Source organism: Mobula hypostoma, chromosome 2, assembly GCF_963921235.1.
Source record: "Mobula hypostoma chromosome 2, sMobHyp1.1, whole genome shotgun sequence".
In the NCBI taxonomy this organism is placed as follows: domain Eukaryota; kingdom Metazoa; phylum Chordata; class Chondrichthyes; order Myliobatiformes; family Myliobatidae; genus Mobula; species Mobula hypostoma.
Window position 1 is genome coordinate 218,440,277 of NC_086098.1, and position 18,914 is coordinate 218,459,190.

General features: G+C 40.5%; 1 protein-coding gene across 3 annotated transcripts in view; it reads left to right on the top strand.

Moving 5' to 3' along the window:
- znfx1 (zinc finger, NFX1-type containing 1) overlaps positions 1-18,914 on the top strand; it is a 51,365-nt gene that overhangs the window by 25,957 nt on the left and 6,494 nt on the right. For all 3 annotated transcript variants that reach the window (XM_063041498.1, XM_063041500.1, XM_063041499.1), the window contains 8 exons: positions 100-243; positions 1,785-1,902; positions 3,144-3,373; positions 3,705-3,844; positions 5,235-5,389; positions 10,402-10,547; positions 15,180-15,290; positions 17,834-17,929. In XM_063041498.1, coding sequence (XP_062897568.1) covers positions 100-243; positions 1,785-1,902; positions 3,144-3,373; positions 3,705-3,844; positions 5,235-5,389; positions 10,402-10,547; positions 15,180-15,290; positions 17,834-17,929 — 1,140 coding nt within the window. The remainder of the gene's footprint in view (positions 1-99; positions 244-1,784; positions 1,903-3,143; positions 3,374-3,704; positions 3,845-5,234; positions 5,390-10,401; positions 10,548-15,179; positions 15,291-17,833; positions 17,930-18,914) is intronic.

An 18,914-nucleotide genomic window follows, 5' to 3' on the forward strand; every position in this document is an offset into this window, starting at 1 on the left:
CTTTAGTGTATAAAGCATTGCTAAGTCCCCATATCTTTAAATGAATATTAGCAACATTTGCATGAAGTAACTTATTAACTAAATTCTAAATTGTTAAAGGTAACAAACCAGATGAGAGAATCTGAGCAAAAGATTTGCACTGCAGCAAAACACTTGGAGTGCACAACACAAGGAATTCTCCATGAACAGTATTTGGAAAAATACATCTCGCCAGTGCACTGGCAGAGCTTGCAGAGTGGATGGGTAAGAATTACTAGTTATTGCTCGATTTTCTTTCCTGTTACAATGAAGTATGTTGAAGAAATGGCTCCATAAATTTCATCATGCTTTATCACAACAAGTGATTGTTCATCATATGGGCTCGAAGCAGTTTAGTAAACCTTTTTATTCAAGGTGTCACTAGATGACATCAGGGCGGATATAACAGTTTTTGGCTTTCCCTTTGTTGACTGATCATTAACTGGTCTAGGTTAGACAATTCATTACACAGCTCTTAATTTATCAAAGCTCACACTTTAATGTCTCCGCACAAACATCAATGTAAGTATGTTGAATCCAGACCAACAACTTAAAACATGAATTCTACTGTTCCCTCTGTACTAATACTCACTCGACACTGCTGCCAAGCTGTATGGGTCCTAATGCCCTTCCCTTGGACAACATTGGTGTCGTGGAGAGGGGAGACTTGCAGCATGGGCAACTGCTGGTCTTCCATACAACCTTGCTGAGGCCTGCGCCCTGGAGAGTGAAGACTTTCCAAGCGCAGATCCATGGTCTCGCAAGACTAACAGATGCCTTTAATACTCACTCAGACCACTTCTCCCATCCATAGCACCAAAATAGGGGATCTCCCATTGGCTAAAAGATTCATCCTTTTTCTCCTAGTCCCTAACATGGGCTATGATAGTTGACTTCGGAGTTCTCGCTGCTTTTGAAGCCCCATATTTTTGTACTCTTTCCTTATCAGTTCAAATGCTGCGTTATGATCTTGTTGGCTCTGGCCTGTCTGGCTAATGTGTTTCAGCTTCCCATTGGTTCTAGTCCAAATTGTCCAGCATCAAATTGTTTATCTTTCTTTCTGTTGGTTCTGAATCACCCTGGTACTATGCTCAAGTTACTCAGGTGCAGACACAAATTCCCCTGTTCATAAACCTGCAAGTACTATCATACCAAAGAAGCGTCACAAATAACTTCTTATTTGGAAATAATTTTTAGTTCATCAGATTATCAGGAGTATCACTGTGTCTGCTTTAAGCCATTTTGAAGATAGATCTGTTTCTGAGCAGAAACAGATCATAAGACAATTCACAAAATAGAGGTTACAGAGCAGTTTCACAAAATGGCAACCTCCATTTCTTCAACCATATTTCAAGAACAAAGACAAATGGTTTGTCCACTTCCACTGTCCTTGACTCATTTGACTTTGATGTTGTCTACCAGATTTTAATTCCTTCATGGACGACATCTTAACATCAACTGTAATGAAAGCTTTAACTTCTGTAATACAGATGAACTCTAAATAATTGATGAACTTTAGAGTATGTTTCAGAACTGAAATGCATTAGGTGTTCTTTGTTGTACATTCTTCCTGTATTAACTGATTTTCAAACACTAGTTTGAGTGTTTATGATCCTGTGTCTAAGCCATGAAACGTATTCAGTTTGAATTAATGACTCTGTAGCTCTTTCCACGCTGACCTGCCAAGTTTTTCCATGTTATGATGTTACCACAGATTTTAAGTTTTTTATTTTCATGAAGTTTTACTAAATGTTTTAATTTTGCAGATTTTTGATAATCAATTTCCTGGACAAAAGCATTCATTACTCTTAGAGTGGTTGGGTCTTGGCTTCATGGGTGTACCTGAAATTCCTGGAAGATCACCACTTAACATGGAAAATGCAGGTACTAAAATATTCAGGTGTGTTTTATTGCAACTCTTAGGTTGTTACTGGGCCACAACTAACATTTTACTCCATGATTCTGAACCTAAGTCTTGAAAATCTCATGTTTCCATCTCAATTGCTGTGATAATGTTGGTTGAAAATCTGGGCAAAACATGCAATTATCCTGTAGTATTAAACGCAATAGAATTGGAGACATACAGGCTACCAAAAATTAGTGAAACTCTTGAGGTATGCAAGATTTCTATGAGAGAACTTAATGAAGAACAGAGAGACCAAGTACAGTTCCTTGAAAGTGGTGGCACTGATAGACAAGGTGGTGAAAAAGTTGCCTGACACAGTTGCCTTCGTTAGTCAGGACACTGTGTGTAGGAGATGAAACGCTACGCTGCAGCTGTACAAAGCATTAGTGAGATGCAAGTATTGTGTGCAGTTCCAGTTGCCTAGCAATTGGAAACACACATGAAGTGCCAGAGGATCTCAGCAGATCAGGCAGCATCATGGGGAGGAACAAACAGTCAATGTTTTGGGCCAAGACTTCACCAGGACTCCAGCAATAGGAAAGATGTCATTAAGCTGGAAAGGGGGCAGTGAAGATTCATAGGGATGTTGTCAGGACTACAGAGCGAGACTGGCGGGGCCAGAGTGTGGGTGAGTTCCTAACTTAATACTTCTTGTCTATATTCACCAGAATAAAAGTGTGGAAAGTGGTGGAGTGGCTGATACTCTGGAATTTGTCAGCATTTTGGAGGAGGTGTTAGATGTCATGGATTTCACCAGGAAGGATAAATCCTCAATGCTTGGTGAGATCTATCTGCTGTGAGAGGCAAAGTGGGAAATTGTCGGGACCCTGAGGAGACCTGAATCTTTGTTTACCACAGGTCGTGAACCAGAAGACTGGAAGATAGCTAATATTGTTACTTTATTTGAAGATAGCAGTGATAAGTGAGGTAACTACTGGCCAGTGAACCTTGCATGAGAGGTAGGGAGATTACTGAGGGAGAAAATAGAATATATTGTAGGATTTTGTGAATAAAACGTGTGAGTGTTGTTTTACATGCTTAACAAAAGCCACAGGTGTTTACTTCCATTACAAACAAACCAAAAGAAGTCCTCTTACCGTGATATTATTACGTAAGACACCACCTCTTAAAGTGAGAGAAAACTACAGCACTACAGGACTCTATTCTGGCCCTATTCCTCATGTCCTTAAAAGAACTGAACCTTTTTTTTTGTGTTAAGATGACCAGGAAGATGAGGATGAGGATAAAGATGACGAGGAAGAAGAACTCATTCATATCCCTGAGGAAGCAGAGCTCATTCAGGCAGAGAGAGTGATTGATGGGAATGAGCTAAAAACGAGGACCAGGAAGAAGGAAGATGCTGATATTGCTGAACTGGCAAACACATTGTTAGCAATGAATCTGAACCAAGGAACTCAGGCAGCACACCAAATAGAAGAAGGCTGGCAAGTAAGTGTAGACTAGAGGTTCTGAAATTAGATCTTTTCATTAAAGTTCGAAGTGCTTGAAATTGTCAAATCTAATGTAAGTAACAAGCACTGTTACTTGGTTCAGTGCAAATTCAGCAGAATATACTGCATGTGTACTCTGTACTGTACAGTACCAGTGTGGGTCAGCAAATACTGGGCTCATTATGGATAGAAAGTCTTGGGCAGATGCTGCATAACAAGAATATACACTTGAACAGCTATTCTGTACTCAAGTTGCTTGTATTTCAGAATAACTTGTTCATATAGCTTCTCAGTCCTGCTCTTAGCATGGTGTCCTTGCTTTTGAACAGCAACAACGCACACAGAAGAAGAAAATGAAAAAGAAAGCAAAAGGGGAACTGCAGAAGAGTGGTGTTATGTCTGCAGCAGAGCAGAAAAAAATTACCAATATCTGGCTGCTCCCTCTCGAGGACAGGTGGCGTCTGTACAGGTGAGAGGATGCACACTGCTCTCTATCAATATTCCCTCTTTCATTGGAAAAAAAACAATAACCTGCAGATGCTGGAATATTATAAAGAGTAAATGCTGAAAATATTCAGTAGATGAAGCATCATCAGTAGAGAGGGATGTATTTGTGTTTCAGGTTGATCAACTGATGAAATGTCATTTTATCTGATCTCAGTAATTAATTCTTTTCTTCTCTTGGCAATCTGGCTACTGCCTGAATTTTCTGTTTCAAGTTTAAATTGGCCAGTGTGTTGTGCTTTCATTGTTAATAAACTCCCTGGTGCTCTTGAAACCATCATTTGGTTGCATTAGCCATGATGTTATTAAATAATGGAGTTCACCAGAGGAAATGAGTGGCCTCCTCCTGTTCCCAATTCAAATATCCATCGATAAGGCATGGATAGTATGCCCAAGGAAGTATGAGGATGGAGGAGGAAAGGATCAGGCCTGTCTTGATCCAGAATGAGTGAGATGAGAGAAGAAAGATCAGGACGTCTAGTTTGCAGTATCATTTGAGGTAGTCTCTCAGTGACTTAGACTTGTTTTTTTTTTGGTTTTTAGGGATGGATTTGGGGACAGAGCGGGGAGTTATGGATTAGGTTAGGGTTGAGGGACAGGGATGTGGTGGAATTAGAGGACAGGCAAGGATCTAGCTCAGTGCTCAAAAGCCAGTTGCATTGACAGATGAAGAAGGACATCTGTGGTTGGATATTAAGCCAGCTAGGATGAGGATTCATGGCGCCAGTTCAATGAGTCATCGGTGCATTCTGGGACTGGAGTTCCATGCTGGTGACCCACTAGGTTTGCAAGTCAGCAAGACCGGAGCTTGAGGCCTGGGGTTCGGGGTCCTAGTCATCAGAGAATCCAGAATTCAAGGCTTAGTGCGAGTCCTTATTCATTGCCATCAGTGAATCCTGGGGTCGAAAGCATGACCAAAGCCTGAAAGTCTTGTCGGAAGTTGAGGACTGATGCTGGAGTATCTGAGTATGCTGGGTAAATCAAAGGCCCAATGTCTGCAAATCCACTAGTCCGCTGGAGGCCTGAGACAGCCTGTCTTGGGCCTGTTTCTGGGCTAAAGGACACATTTCCCCACATACTGCCATCACTAATAAATATTTCATCCCCACTTGTCATCTGCAAAAGATTGCAGTAACAGTACTCTGTAGATTAAAATGCAGCCATTTCCTGAGATCTCTGGTTGTTCGAACCTGGGTAAAGTCAGCAAAGGCTATTAGCCACCAGCTAGTGGAAAAAGACTGACATGCCATGGTTCAGTACTTGAAAACCCGGCACATTGGAAAGGAATAGTCATGAACTTTTCCCATAACATTAGTGAATCTGTGATTAATTAATGTAAAACTTTGAAATTCTAGATTGTGGATATCCATATATCAGATGGATATAAGGCGACGGATAATCCAGCATGAGCAGCTGTATCAAACAGCAGCTGACAGACTGACAGAGTTAAGGCTACAAGAAGACCTCTGGGTCCTGAAGGAAGCTAAAGTTGTTGGAATGACAACCACAGGTTTGGTCTCCTTAAGTCTATTAAGTATGTGAGTCAATAGAGTTTGGGCACTTACTTAAAAACTCACCTGGATATAAATCGGCTTTAACCTCCAGGAGACCTGGGGGTCAGAGTCAGAGCAATACAGCCCACATTGCCCTATGTTGCAAGGAATTAAAACATAGGCTGGCCAAACTTTCCCTCTTATTCAGGGCTCTCTGGCCCTTGCAGCATTCTTGCAAGTGTTTTCTGCACTCTTTCCAGTTTAATCATGCCTTTCCTATAAGAGCATTCAAACTGTATACATACTCCAAACACAGGCTAGCCAACAACTTAGTATAATGCAACATAATGTCCTAATTTCTATGCTCAAAGTCCTGACTGATGAAATACAGCAGGCAACACACATTTTTCACCACCATGTTTACTTGTGATCCCACTTCCAACAAACTATGCACTTTTATTCCTCAGTCTTCTGTTCCATTGACTATGGGGGTCCATAATACAATCCCACCAGAGAGACCCTCCTCTTGTTTCGAAGTTCTCCCCATGTGGCCTCACTGGATGACCCCCAGATTGTCATCCCCAAGTATTCCTGTTACATCCTGCCTTATTAATAATGCAGAACTCTTTCCTCATTTACCTGTACTTATGTCACACCTGTAGCATGGGAAAATTGAATTGATGGTTCTCCTTTCTCTGAGTCATATTTCTGTTGTAACTATAAACATCCCACACCTGAGTCAATTTGTGCTGTGTTCATCCGCCTTACCTGTAATGAAAAAAACCTTGTGCAATGAAATGAGCGTTGTAACTGAGTATTCCTTCCCCTGCTTTTACAATCTCCTTGGTTATCCTGATTACCTAATTTGCTTTCACTGTTCACTGCTTTAACCTGGTTCAAAGGCCCAGCTCCCTGCCAAACTTGTTTAAACCCTCCTGTGTAGCACAGCGATATTGCTCCCTGTCCCATTCAAGTGCAACCCATCCACCTTGTTCGGCCTATGTCTACCCCAGAAGAGATCCCAGTGGTCCAAGAACCTGAATCCCCACCCTTTTGGCCAGCTGCTCAGCCACAAGTACGTCTGGCCTATCCTTCCAATTCTGACCTGGCTTGCGTATGGCACTATAGAGATCACTACCCTCAAAGGAGGATGCTTCTAACTTCTTACCTCACTCCGTACTCATTTTGCAGGACCCCAATCCTTGTTTTACTTTTGTCATTCGTACAATGATCTCTAGCTGCTCCTCTTCCCCCTCAGCTATTTTCTACAGCCACTCAGAGACATCCCCAATCTTGGCGTTTAGAGGCAACACACCATTCTGGCATCTCTTCTGCAGTCACCGAATCTCATGTCTGCCTCCCTCACTATTGAATATTTTATCATTGTTAACCGGTCTGACTTCATCTTTTCCTTTCGAGCTTGAGGTAGTTACTGTGCCAGAGACCTGAATACTATTGCTGGCACCTGAAAGTATATCCCCCCCCCCTTCCCTCCCCCAGAGTAATACAGCCCAGAGACAGGCCTTCAGTCCAATTGGTCCATGTCAACAGTATCCAAAGAGGTATACCAGTTATTTATCTGGAGCCTAAACCTTGGGTTGGTCACCTCCATAGAAGTCTCATAAATGATGTTCTCAAATTCCCAGATGTTCCTGCTCTTTCTCCGTTTCCTTGACCCAGTCTATCAGGAAATGCAGCTTCGCACTGATGTCATTAGAGAGACTGAGATTCCTTGATTTCCCACATCCTACAGAACAGCATTCCACTGCTCTAACTACCATTCTACCTATACTAAATCAAGTACCAAGGATCAGCAACAAAATAAACTTTACTTGTACTTCTTCACCAAAGCCTTTTTAAAGATGCACGTTCACTCTCAACACCTGGGCCATTTGCTCAGGCTCCTCACATCAAAGCCTAAGCTCATCACTTCTACGAAGCCCTATCTTGTAACTGCAGCTCAAAAATGACTGCTCAACTTTCTTGTTTTTGGCTGCTGTTAATTAGCTAATTAACCAATCCACTGTTAACATGCTTCTTTTTGGAACCTCACCAGCAAAGCCTGAAACCTGGTTCATTTAAAACTTTACCACTGCTCTGTGATAAATGTGTAAATGAAATGTAAACTTGTTTTAATATGGTTTAAGGCCATTTAATATGGTGTTGGCACGTGGACAAGTGGTTAAGGCGTTGGTCTAGTGACCTGAAGGTCGTGAGTTCGAGCCTCAGCTGAGGCAGTGTGTTGTGTCCTTGAGCAAGGCACTTAACCACACATTGCTCTGTGACGACACTGGTGCTAAACTGTATGAGTCCTAGTGCCCATCCCTTGGACAACATCTGTGGCATGGAGAGGGGAGACTTGCAGCATGGGCAACTGCCGGTCTTCCATACAACCTTGCCCAGGCCTGCACCCTGGAAACCTTCCAAGGCGCAAATCCATGGTCTCACGAGACTAATGGATGCCTATAAATAAAGGACATTCAGCCTAATCAGTGTGCTTTCCGTTCCATCATGACTGATTTTTATTATCTCCCTCCCATAATCCTGCATTCTTCCCATAACCTTTGATGCCCATACTAATCAAAAACCAATCAGCTTCAGCTTTAAATATACCCAGTGACTTAGCCTCAACAGCAGACAGTGGCAATAAATTCCACAGATTCACCACACTCTGGCAATGGAAATTCTTCCTCACCTCTGCTCTAAAGGGATGTTCTTGGATTCTGAGGCTGTGCCTTCTGGTCCTAGACTCCACATTTGTGGGAAACATCCTCTCCATGTTCACTCTAACTAGGTCTTTAAATATTCAATAGTTTTCAATGAGATCCCCCCTCATTCTTCTAAAGTCTAGTGAGTATAGGCTCAGAGTTATCAAACACTCCTCATATATAAACCCTTCTATCCCTGAGATACTCATGAACCACCTCTAGACCCTCTGCAATACCATGACATCTTTTCTCAGGTAAGAGTCCCGAACTGCTGTCAATACTCCAGATATGCTCTGACCAATACCTTATAAAGCCTCAGCATTACATGCTTACTTTTATATGAGAGGCCTTTTAAAATGAATTGTATTTGTAGTAAGTTAACCATTAGTGAATACTGCTCCATGACTCCCAAGTCCCTTTGCACCTCTGATTTTTGAATTTACTCTCCAATTAGAAAATAGTCTGCACATTTATTCCTTCTACCAAAGTGTATGACCATACACTTCACTGTATTCCATCTGCACTTCTGTGCCAAGTCCTCTAATCTGTCTAATTTCTTGTGCAGACTCTACGCTTCCTGAGCACTATCAGCTACCTTTGTATCATTCACAAACTTGGCCACACAGCCATCAAGTCCATCATCCAAATCATTGACATATAATGTGAAAAGAAGCAGTCCCAACACTAACCTCTGTGGAACACCACTAGTCACCAGCAGCAAACCAGTAAAGGCCTTCTTTATTCCCTGTCTCCTACCAGTCAGCCAGTGTTCTGTCAATGCAAGTATCTTTCCGGTATCACCATAGGCTCTTGCTAATCGGCCTCAAGGGTAGCATCTTGTCAAAGGCCTTCAGAAAATCCAAGTAAACAACATCCACTGACTCTCCTTTGTCTATCCTGCTTGTTATTTCCTCAAAGTATTCCAATAGATTTGTCAGGCAAGATTTCCCCTTCAGACCATGCTGACTTGGCCCAGTGTATCATGTACCCCAACAACCTCGGAACCTTATCCTTAATAGTGGACGCCAATATCTTACTGGACACTGAAGTCAGGCTAGCTAGCCTATAATTTCCCGTCTTAGCCCCCTCCCTTCTTAAAAGTGGAGTGGAATTTGCAATTTTCCAGTTCTTTGGAATGATTCTTGAAAGATCAAGTTGGTTGATGCACATTGTACAAAAATCTTCATTTATCTATGTAGCAAGGTACCCGAAGGTTGATATGGGCAGCAAGTTGGCACAGCTGACAGGACCACTACCTCACATTGCTGGAATCTGAGGTTCAATCCTGACTTTGGGTGCTATCTATGTGTTATTTGTATGTTGTCCTTATGACTGTGTGGCTTCCTTTGGTTGCTCTGTGCTCTGGTTTCCTCCTATGAACAAGTTCACATGGATTGCTAGGGTAATTGGACATTGTAATTTACCCCTAATGTGTAGGTGAGTTGTAAACTCTGGGAAGAGACAATGGAATGTGGGGGGAATAAAGCTGGATTAGTGTAAATAAGTGGGTGGTTGATGGTCACTGTGGACTTAGTGGGTGAAAGGGCCAGTTCCTGTACTGTACCTCTCTCCTACTCCACGTTCTCCAAGATTTTATAGAAATTACACAATCTAGCTATATGATCATCGCCTGTCTCATTGCTCAATTAGGATTTGAGTGTCCCCTTTCCCGCTGCCACTACTGTTTGCTACTTATTTTGTAATTGCTGATGTACTCAACAGCTACCAAAGGAAAACCCAATGGACTTTCCTGTTATCCATTCCAGTTGACGCCACTCTCTGGCCCTCAGTAGATTATATGTGAAGAGGTTGTTTGCTATGGTGGGGGAGTCTAAGACCAGAGGATACAGCATCAGAATAGAGGGTTGTCCTCTTAAAATGGAGGTGAGGAGGAATTTCTTTAGCCAGAGAGTGGTGAATCTGTGGAATTTGTTGCCAGAGGTGGCTGGGAGGCCAAGGCAGAGGTTGATAGATTCTTGATTAGTCGGGGCATGAGGGATACAGGGAGAAGGCAGGAGATTGGGGCCGAGAGGGAAAATGGATCAGCTGTGATGAAATGGTTTAGCAGACTCCAGGGGCCAAATGGCCTAATTCTGCTCCTGTGTCTTCTGGTTTTATAGTCTAAATGTTGAACTTGAAACTCCATCCACCACTTCTACTGGCAGCTTGTTCCACACTCTCACCATTCTCTGAGTGAAGAAGTATCCCTCAGGTTCCCTTTAAACATTTCACCTTTCACCCTTTACGAATGACCTCTAGTTCTAATCTCACCCAACCTCAGTGGAATCTCAAGTGTTAAACTGAATTATTCATTTAAATAGGTGCAGCTAAATACAGGAAGGTTCTGCAGGAAGTACAGCCCCGCATTGTGGTGGTAGAAGAAGCAGCTGAGGTTCTTGAAGCCCATTTAATAACAACACTCAGCAAAGCATGTCAACATCTCATTCTGATTGGAGACCATCAACAGGTCAGTATGCACTGTTTCCTCCCTATTGTCCCTTCAGTAGTTGCACATTTAATTGATTGAGGTAACTAATTGACTTTCATAACCTTGTTTTCATTCTCACCCAATTGTTATGAAGTTCAAGGTTCAAAGTACATTCAATATCAAAGTATGTTTACTACGTACAAGCTTGAGTTTCATCTCCTTAGAGGCAGCCACGAAACAAAGAAACCTGATAGAACCCATTTAGAAAGATCATCAAACACCCAATGTGCAAGGAAAAAAAACAAATTGTGGAAACAATAAAAGTAACCATTAACATTCAGAACTGAAGTTCACAAAAGTGAGTCCACAGCCATTAAACCAGTTACAGCCGATCCAGGAGCACGTTAGTTGCAGGCCACAGTCTCAGTTCAGCGCACAGATGAGTAAAACAAAATGAAATTGATGATATCTATTTCTACCCTTTTTTCTGAAATCTAACAGTTCAATGGAATTGGGCATCCTAGCAACTAATGTATAATGTTCATTTTCTTCATCTATCCACCCCACAGATCAGGTGCTTTTGAACTGACCAATGGCAGGTAAACATGTAGGAAGAATTACTTTATTTTTGATTATTTCACCTTACACATAGATGCAATATCACTTGGACTAGAATTTGTACTTGTGTCTTTCATGTTTGATTGCATATTTCTTCCAGTTACATCTCTTTTGGGTGAATCTTAATGGCCTAAGCATTCCTTCTCACAACACTGAGCAAAATGTTACGCAGCTGAACATAGAGCAATATCAAACCCAGTCCCGGCTGCATATCCCCTGGCAGGAATGCAATTGCGTGACTTCTTGATGGGACTTTCATTAGCTATAGAAATGTTATACTAGCATCCAATTACAGGTTGAGTACCCCTTATCCAAAATTCCGAAAGCCCTCTGAAATCCAATATTTTTTCAAGTGCTGATATGATGGAGATTTCCCTAAAGCATTGGGAAAGTTCTCAGATGATATGCAGGTCCCCAAGCATTACAGTCAGCTCTGAGAAGTGATCTAACATATGTAATGAACAAAAGTTAATGAGAAATAGAAAAACACCGTATAAAGTGAAAAATAAAGATCTTGATTGTGTATTGAAAGAGTGGATTTGTCAAAGTCAGAGTTAATATATGCCATTTAAAATGGTATGCTGGTCATGAAACAAAGATCTATCATGACAATCTAAAATTGAAGGTAATTGTGAATGTTTAGTAGGCTGGTTGCAGAAATTTAAGAGAAGAAAACATTTTAAAGATAAAGCATCTGCTGATCATGAAGCAGCAGAAAAATATGTTGATATTTATGAAGATCATCGCTGATGAAAAATTTAACACCAGAAAAAGTATACAATGCTGATTGTTTTTTTATAATTTACATAAAATAAAAAAGTAAAATACAAATACAGTATACTGTAACCTTTTAATTAAAACATGGCAGCATAGGAGAGACTGAAAGCCTGCTGTTGTTTGTTGTTGTTCAACAGCAGATTCAGGTATTCTCTCCCAATGCTGCTGTGCTGCTTTTGTTACCCTGCACACATTGTATTTTCATTATATTAATGCTAAGTAATAATTTTTACTGTTAAGTGCATGCGTATGATGAACAAGTCTTAGACAAAGTCTGCTTGCCAGTAGCATGTAAATTCAGAGTCGGAAATGATGGTGATCCCATGATCCATATATTACAAATACGGAAAAAAAAAGCAATTCCGGCCCCAAGCGTTTCTGATAAGGGAGTACTCAATCTCTATCTCCAAATCATGTCAAAAATCAAATAGTGCCCAATATTCATCTCCAATCTGAACTTCAGCTTCACTGATCAAAGGATCCAATATTTTGTTTTGACTCATGGCACAAAATTTCACCAACCATGTTTTCCTGAAACACTAATTAAAAGGGTCAACGCACAAAACTGCATGCTTTTTTGGTCTGCTCCCCAGAACTCTGTATTCCTACTGATCACAATGGTCATATTTAACACTGAGCCTTTTTTAATCTTCAATCACTTTTCCATACTCAAATCTGGCATCCTTTTGGGGATATCTCTCGGTACAGTTTAGAAATCAATCATAGGCATTGGAGCTAGTCGCAACGATCATACACAAGCAGGCACTTAAGTACTCAGTGTCCAGAATTTACAAGGAGTGTAACATACAACTGGTTGTGTGGAGCAATGTCTATGCAGGCTAGGCATCACTAAGATCATCAGAAATGATCATAACCATACCAGGTATGGTACAGTGGCTAACTTTGGACTGCTTATGTGGAAATATGAGATTGAATCTCACCAAGGCAAAAGGGAAATTCAAAATTAATTATTTTAAAGAGTTCATTTTAAAAATAAATGAGTTTCAACAGTGGTAACCATGAAACAATTAAATTGTCATTTCTGGTTAATAACTGCCTTCCTTGCCCCTTCTGGCCAATGGTAGGTCTAAAATCACATAAGATCAACTATGAACAGCTCTCAACAGTTCACAGGTAATTCTGGACAGACAACGAATGCAGGCTTTGCCAGCGACATCCTGTATGGGAATAACAGAAACATGATCTACAACCTCAAATACATGCTAGAACATGTGTTTGCCCATGAGAGCTGAGGATTACGGACATTTTTTGTAGTGTTTCTCTTTGCAAAAATATTCTAGAAACCTCTTGCCACGACCATCAGAAAGGAATCCAGGATCCTACTGCATAAACAGTTGGGATTCTGTGGTTACTATCCTTCACCAGATATTTGTGAGTCCTTGAAAACACTTTGAATCCCTTCTCCCACTGTTACAGTATCTATCTTGAGAAAGCAGTATTTATTTGGAGATACAGGCCCTTACGGCCTACTGAGCCATGCTGCCCAGCAACCCAACAATTAATCTACTAACTGGTACGTCTTTGTACTGCGGGAGGAGATCTGAGCACGCGAATGAAGCCAATATGCACACAGGAAAAATATACAAACTTACTTTTGGAGGATGCTGGAATCAAACTCCGAACTCCGACGCCCTGAGCTGTAATAGCATCGTGTTAACCACTGTGCCATCATGGAGCCCCAGCATGACCCTATAAGAGCTGGGCCCTGAAACTGCAGCTGCAAGGCTATGTGTTGGCACTTTGGAGATCTTGCAATAGATGATTTGTATATAATTTAATCGTGTATTGAAACTAAATATGCAGAAAATACTATGAAATCCAACAGCACATTTCTGGGAAGCTGACAATTGGAGATTGTGACCTTTCTCTCACCTTTTAAAAACAACATTAGGTTCAAACTCTGAAACAACACTCTTTTAATTCCACTGAAAAATAAAAACTAAACACTACAAGTCCATTCAATATTAATAGCCCCATCTGGTATATAGCTACAGTTCAACACTGGCTCAGTAAAATGTATTAAAGCTTTGCTATGAAAAAGCAAATTACCTTTTTTTTTGGAAGCAAGAACTGGAAGGACCACCAGCCACCTTGGGCAAAGTTTGGAACTTCTGACTTCTAGCAGAATGTGCTGTGCCACTTGTACAGTTTTATGGTCTGTCAGTAAAAAGGCACCCATACCAAATTAATAATGAGGCCATTCAGGAATACAGTTTGCCCTCTTTATAACTTCAAATGCCGGAATGTAAAATTCCACATTATAACCATACTTACACTTACTGTGTTGCAGGCTCATCTTTAAAAAACAGTTTCTCTTCTTTCAAATTGCCTTGGGTCCATAATCCATTGCATAAAGTGTGTTGTAAAATCCAAACAGTAGATGTTCTCAAATAATGGCAAGTGCAGCTAGCGAAGCATAACTAAGAGAATGCATTACCTTTAAATGTACGATGCTGCTTTAAATTGTCAAAATGTATTCTCCATTTGTTACCTAGTGAGATTTTTGTCATCACAAAATGCAAACAGAAAACCAATACCTAATCCTCCTAGGGTCTTGATTTTAAAAAGACCTCTAGTTTTTTTACTGCTAAATAGAGGACAGCCAGTAGAAAAAGATTGCTTTGCTACAAAACTGTATTTCCAAAATGGCACTTAAATATTAGTAGTATATATCCTTTAACCAACCTGAATATTCAGGTGTTAAGTGCCAATCAAAGACATTTAATTATCCTTTACAGTTTTTAAATGGAAGCACAAAATAGTGCAGTTGATTTCAATAACTGATGAGCACCACAATGTTGATGAGATTTGATGCCCGTTGCTTCAAAAAAAAAGAAAAAAATACTCGCTAAAAAAAAACTGCTGGCTAATCTGATCTCTACCTGGGTTCCCTCTTTGTGTTGTTCCTTTGTCAGCCCCAATGCTCTCTCTGAAGTGAAGAGCTCTTACTGTCTGAGGATTAGTTACCAAAGTAACACGAGTTGATTTTGAAAGATTACTGTTTAAGAAGATTTCTTCATTAAGTCTACTTTGTAATGCAGGTTGAAGTTATAATTCAAGTCTAGCCACCAAATATGCTGAGCTGTAGAAAGTTGGTGACCATCCATTTGCTCACTGTGATGTGACTTCTTGAAATTACAGCTCTGTTAATCTTTCTGTACTTCGAGTGGTCTTGAGAATATGTAGTTGGATGTTGATAATCAGATTATATGGATTATCTTTATGCTACCTTCAGCCATTATGTTTCCTTGACAGCTTCGTCCCAGTGCAACAGTGTATGATCTCGCCAGAAACTTCCACTTGGAGGTTTCTTTATTTGAAAGGCTCGTAAAAGTCAACGTTCCATTCGTGCGGCTGGATTATCAGGTGAGAACAAGTGAGGTATATGCCAAAGAGTTTCATGACCCAAAAAAACATTGTTATTATGCTTTTTAAACAATTGAAAAACCGGCATTTTCTATTCACAACCTGAAAGTGAAAGGCCATCTTTAAGGTTTTAGGCAATATTAGGCCAAAAAAAAAACATCTTTGGTACATTTCCAAGGATTGTGTCTTTATTAGAACATTATAAATAAGGGCACTTGGAGATTATCCGGCCCTTCGCACGAACTATGATACTAATTAAGATCATAATAGATCTTTCATTTCTTCACAATTTCCTTGCAATAATCCATACCATTGACTTCTTTAGCATTTGAAGATCTATTAATCTCCTCTCTCAAAGTCACTGACTGAATCTGTACAGCCTTGTTGGCTAGATAATCCTAATGATTCACTGCCCTTCTATGTGAATAAATTTCTGTTTGAGTCATTCCTGCCAAGCCAACTCCATATTTTTGAGATTCTAACTCTGGTTTGTGATACCCTATCCTGGAGAAGCATTGATTCTGCATCTGTACAGATTACATTTTATGATGTGATATCTCTCATTGTTCACTCAGTTTCTTTAGGCAACAAACTCCTCTTAGTGATCAATATAGTAAACCTTGGCTGCATTCCCCTGATTGCAAATATTTTCTTCCTCGGTCAGAGAGGCTGGACCTGTTCACATTGTTCCAGATATGATCTCATCAGGGCATTATTTCATGGCAGCAACACCGTACTTCCCGGGGTTTCATATCTATGAAATGTCCTTGCAGAAAAGACTAGTGTACTGTTGACCTTTCCAACTGCTTGATGTACTCTCATGTTAACTTTCAGTGGTCCATGAACAAGAGCACTCAGATCCACCTTTTAATTTCCCAACATATTAAAAATATTCATTTTCTATTTTAATGGAGCAATATGAACACAAACAATATACCCTTCTATTTTGAAGTTTAAAGGGTTGTCAGGCTGCCACATTAATTTAAAGTGAATACTGATGTTGCATTTGTTAGTGATGATCTAGTTCTTATCCTCATCAATTATTCCACACTGCAGTGAGTATAAGGAGTTACATTCCCATGGTCTCCATGTCTACAGCACAGATTTCAGTCTAATGCTATCACTATACATTCAGATGGCCCAGCCCTGGAACAGAACCAAAGACCAACTACACCACTGAGAGAGCATCAAGTTCCTGAGTTGGCTTGATCGTCTCCTATACTGATGGTTGCTCTTCCAATCTAGCACAAGAATGACTTGGATACTTATAACAAAGTGAAATGTTTCGACTGTGTACCCACTGTGGATGATGTTTTTCAGTCCTCCCCTCCCTTCATATGCCTTTTCTGAGCAGCTCCTAGATTACTTCCAGTTACAACATCCACATACTACACTCATTGATAACAATGTCCCACAGCTCCTTACCTGCTTCAAATTTGACTCAATCATGGTGTCTTAGTCACTGCTACATAAGAATCAAGTCCCCAGTTCACCAACCAAAGTCATCTCACCCATGACATCAACTTCTCTACCATTTGACATACTTCCTATACAACTTGTAATACCCGTCTTCCCTTCAAGATATGAGCCCTGCTCTATGTGGAAAGTTATCAATCGGACTAAGTGATGCATTGTTTTACAAAGATGAAGCCACGCCAGGTTGGAGTAACAACAACTTATATTCCGTCTGTGTAGCCTCCAACCTGATGGCATGAACATTGACTTCTCAAACTTCCACTAATGCCCCACCTCCCCCTCGTACCCCATCCGTTATTTATTTATATACACACATTCTTTCTCTCTTTCTCTCTCCTTTTTCTCCCTCTGTCCCTCTGACTATACCCCTTGCCCATCCTCTGGGTTTTCCCCCTCCCCCTTTTCTTTCTCCCTGGGCTTCCTGTCCCATGATCCTCTCATATCCCTTTTGCCAATCAACTGTCCAGCTCTTGGCTCCATCCCTCCCCTTCCTGTCTTCTCCTATCTTTTTGGATCTCCCCCCCCCCCCCACTTTCAAATCTCTTACTAGCTCTTCTTTCAGTTAGTCCTGACGAAGGGTCTCAGCCCGAAACGTCGACTGTACCTCTTCCTAGAGATGCTGCCTGGCCTGCTGCGTTCACCAGCAACCTTGAGTTGTGTTGCTTGAATTTCCAGCATCTGCAGAATTCCTCGTGTTTGCATTGTTTTACAAAGAAAGATTAAGAAGCTCGAATTCTATCTGCCTCAGTTTGCAAGTGTGATGTGATTGAAGCAGACAAGATATCAGAACACATCCTTTCTTGCCACTGAGATTGAATTGACTGGTCCGCATTTGCTGATCTCATTCCCCATCATTTTGATTTGAACAATAGTGTTAACATTTTACCTTTTGTGAATTGTCTAGTAGAGCACTGTATAGAAGGAGACAACAAGAACACCAATTTATGTTACAACCAGATTACCCATGATCTTATTGAGCAGCACAACCTACCTGAGATGCCAAATGGTGTATTTCTACTCCTGCTTCATACATATATTTATAATGAAGGGTTAATTCTTTTTTTCAGCATCGTATGAGACCAGAAATTGCTGAGCTTTTAACTCCTCACATCTACGAGCACCTGGAGAATCACCCATCTGTAATGGATTATGAAAACATTAAGGTATATTTTTTACATTAGCGAATAGTACATATTCAGGGGAATAAAATGAGTGAAAATGAATAGTGTTTACTGTTACTTCAATGATTTATTGATTCACTGACAAACTTACTATTACAAAAGTGTCTTCTCATTTCAGTCACTGGGAAATCAAAGAAGTATATTTAAAATAAAATACCCAATTCTGCAGCTCATTGTCCTAGATTTGACCCTGCCTCCTACACACTAAATCATAAATTAGTCCATATTGCAGTGGGTATAAGGATCAATAATTAAAATAAGTGCAGCCACCTAAATTTTTGATGCCTGGTGATTAAAGCTGACTTGTTTAAAAATTTCCCAGGAGTTGCTTTCCCCTGGTTTCCATATCTAAAACACAGATTTTAGTCTGACGCTACCACAATAAAGTCAGATGGCCCAGCTCTAGAATAGAACCAAAGACCAACAACACATTATGCTCCGGTGTCAGCTTGATCCTCTCCTATACTGATGGTTGCTCTTCCAATTTAGCACCGCAAGAAGGAAAGATTGAAAGGCTGGAGTTTGCAAGTGTGATGTGATTGAAGCAGTCAAGATATCAGAACACATCTTTTCCTTATCATTGTCCCTAAAAACTTTCTTACCGTTAAGATTAAGTTGACTGGTCTGTATTTGTTGGTCACATTCCCCATCCATTTTATTTGAACAATAATGTAACATTTTACCTCTTGCGAGTTGTCTGGTAGAGCACTGTATAGAAGGAGACTGGAAGAACACCAGTTGATGTTACAACCAGATCAGCTGCGATCTTACTGGATAGCAGAAGAGCAAATCATCCTAAGGAACATAACCCACAGGAGACTGATTAAAAAATCCAGAAATACTGACTAGAAATTGTCATGAACACTATTTCAATGCTGAAACAGGCCAACACTTGCTCACCCTGACACATAATAGACAAACACAACTTCTGGCATCTCCATTGAGATCCTGTCACTAAGTACATCTT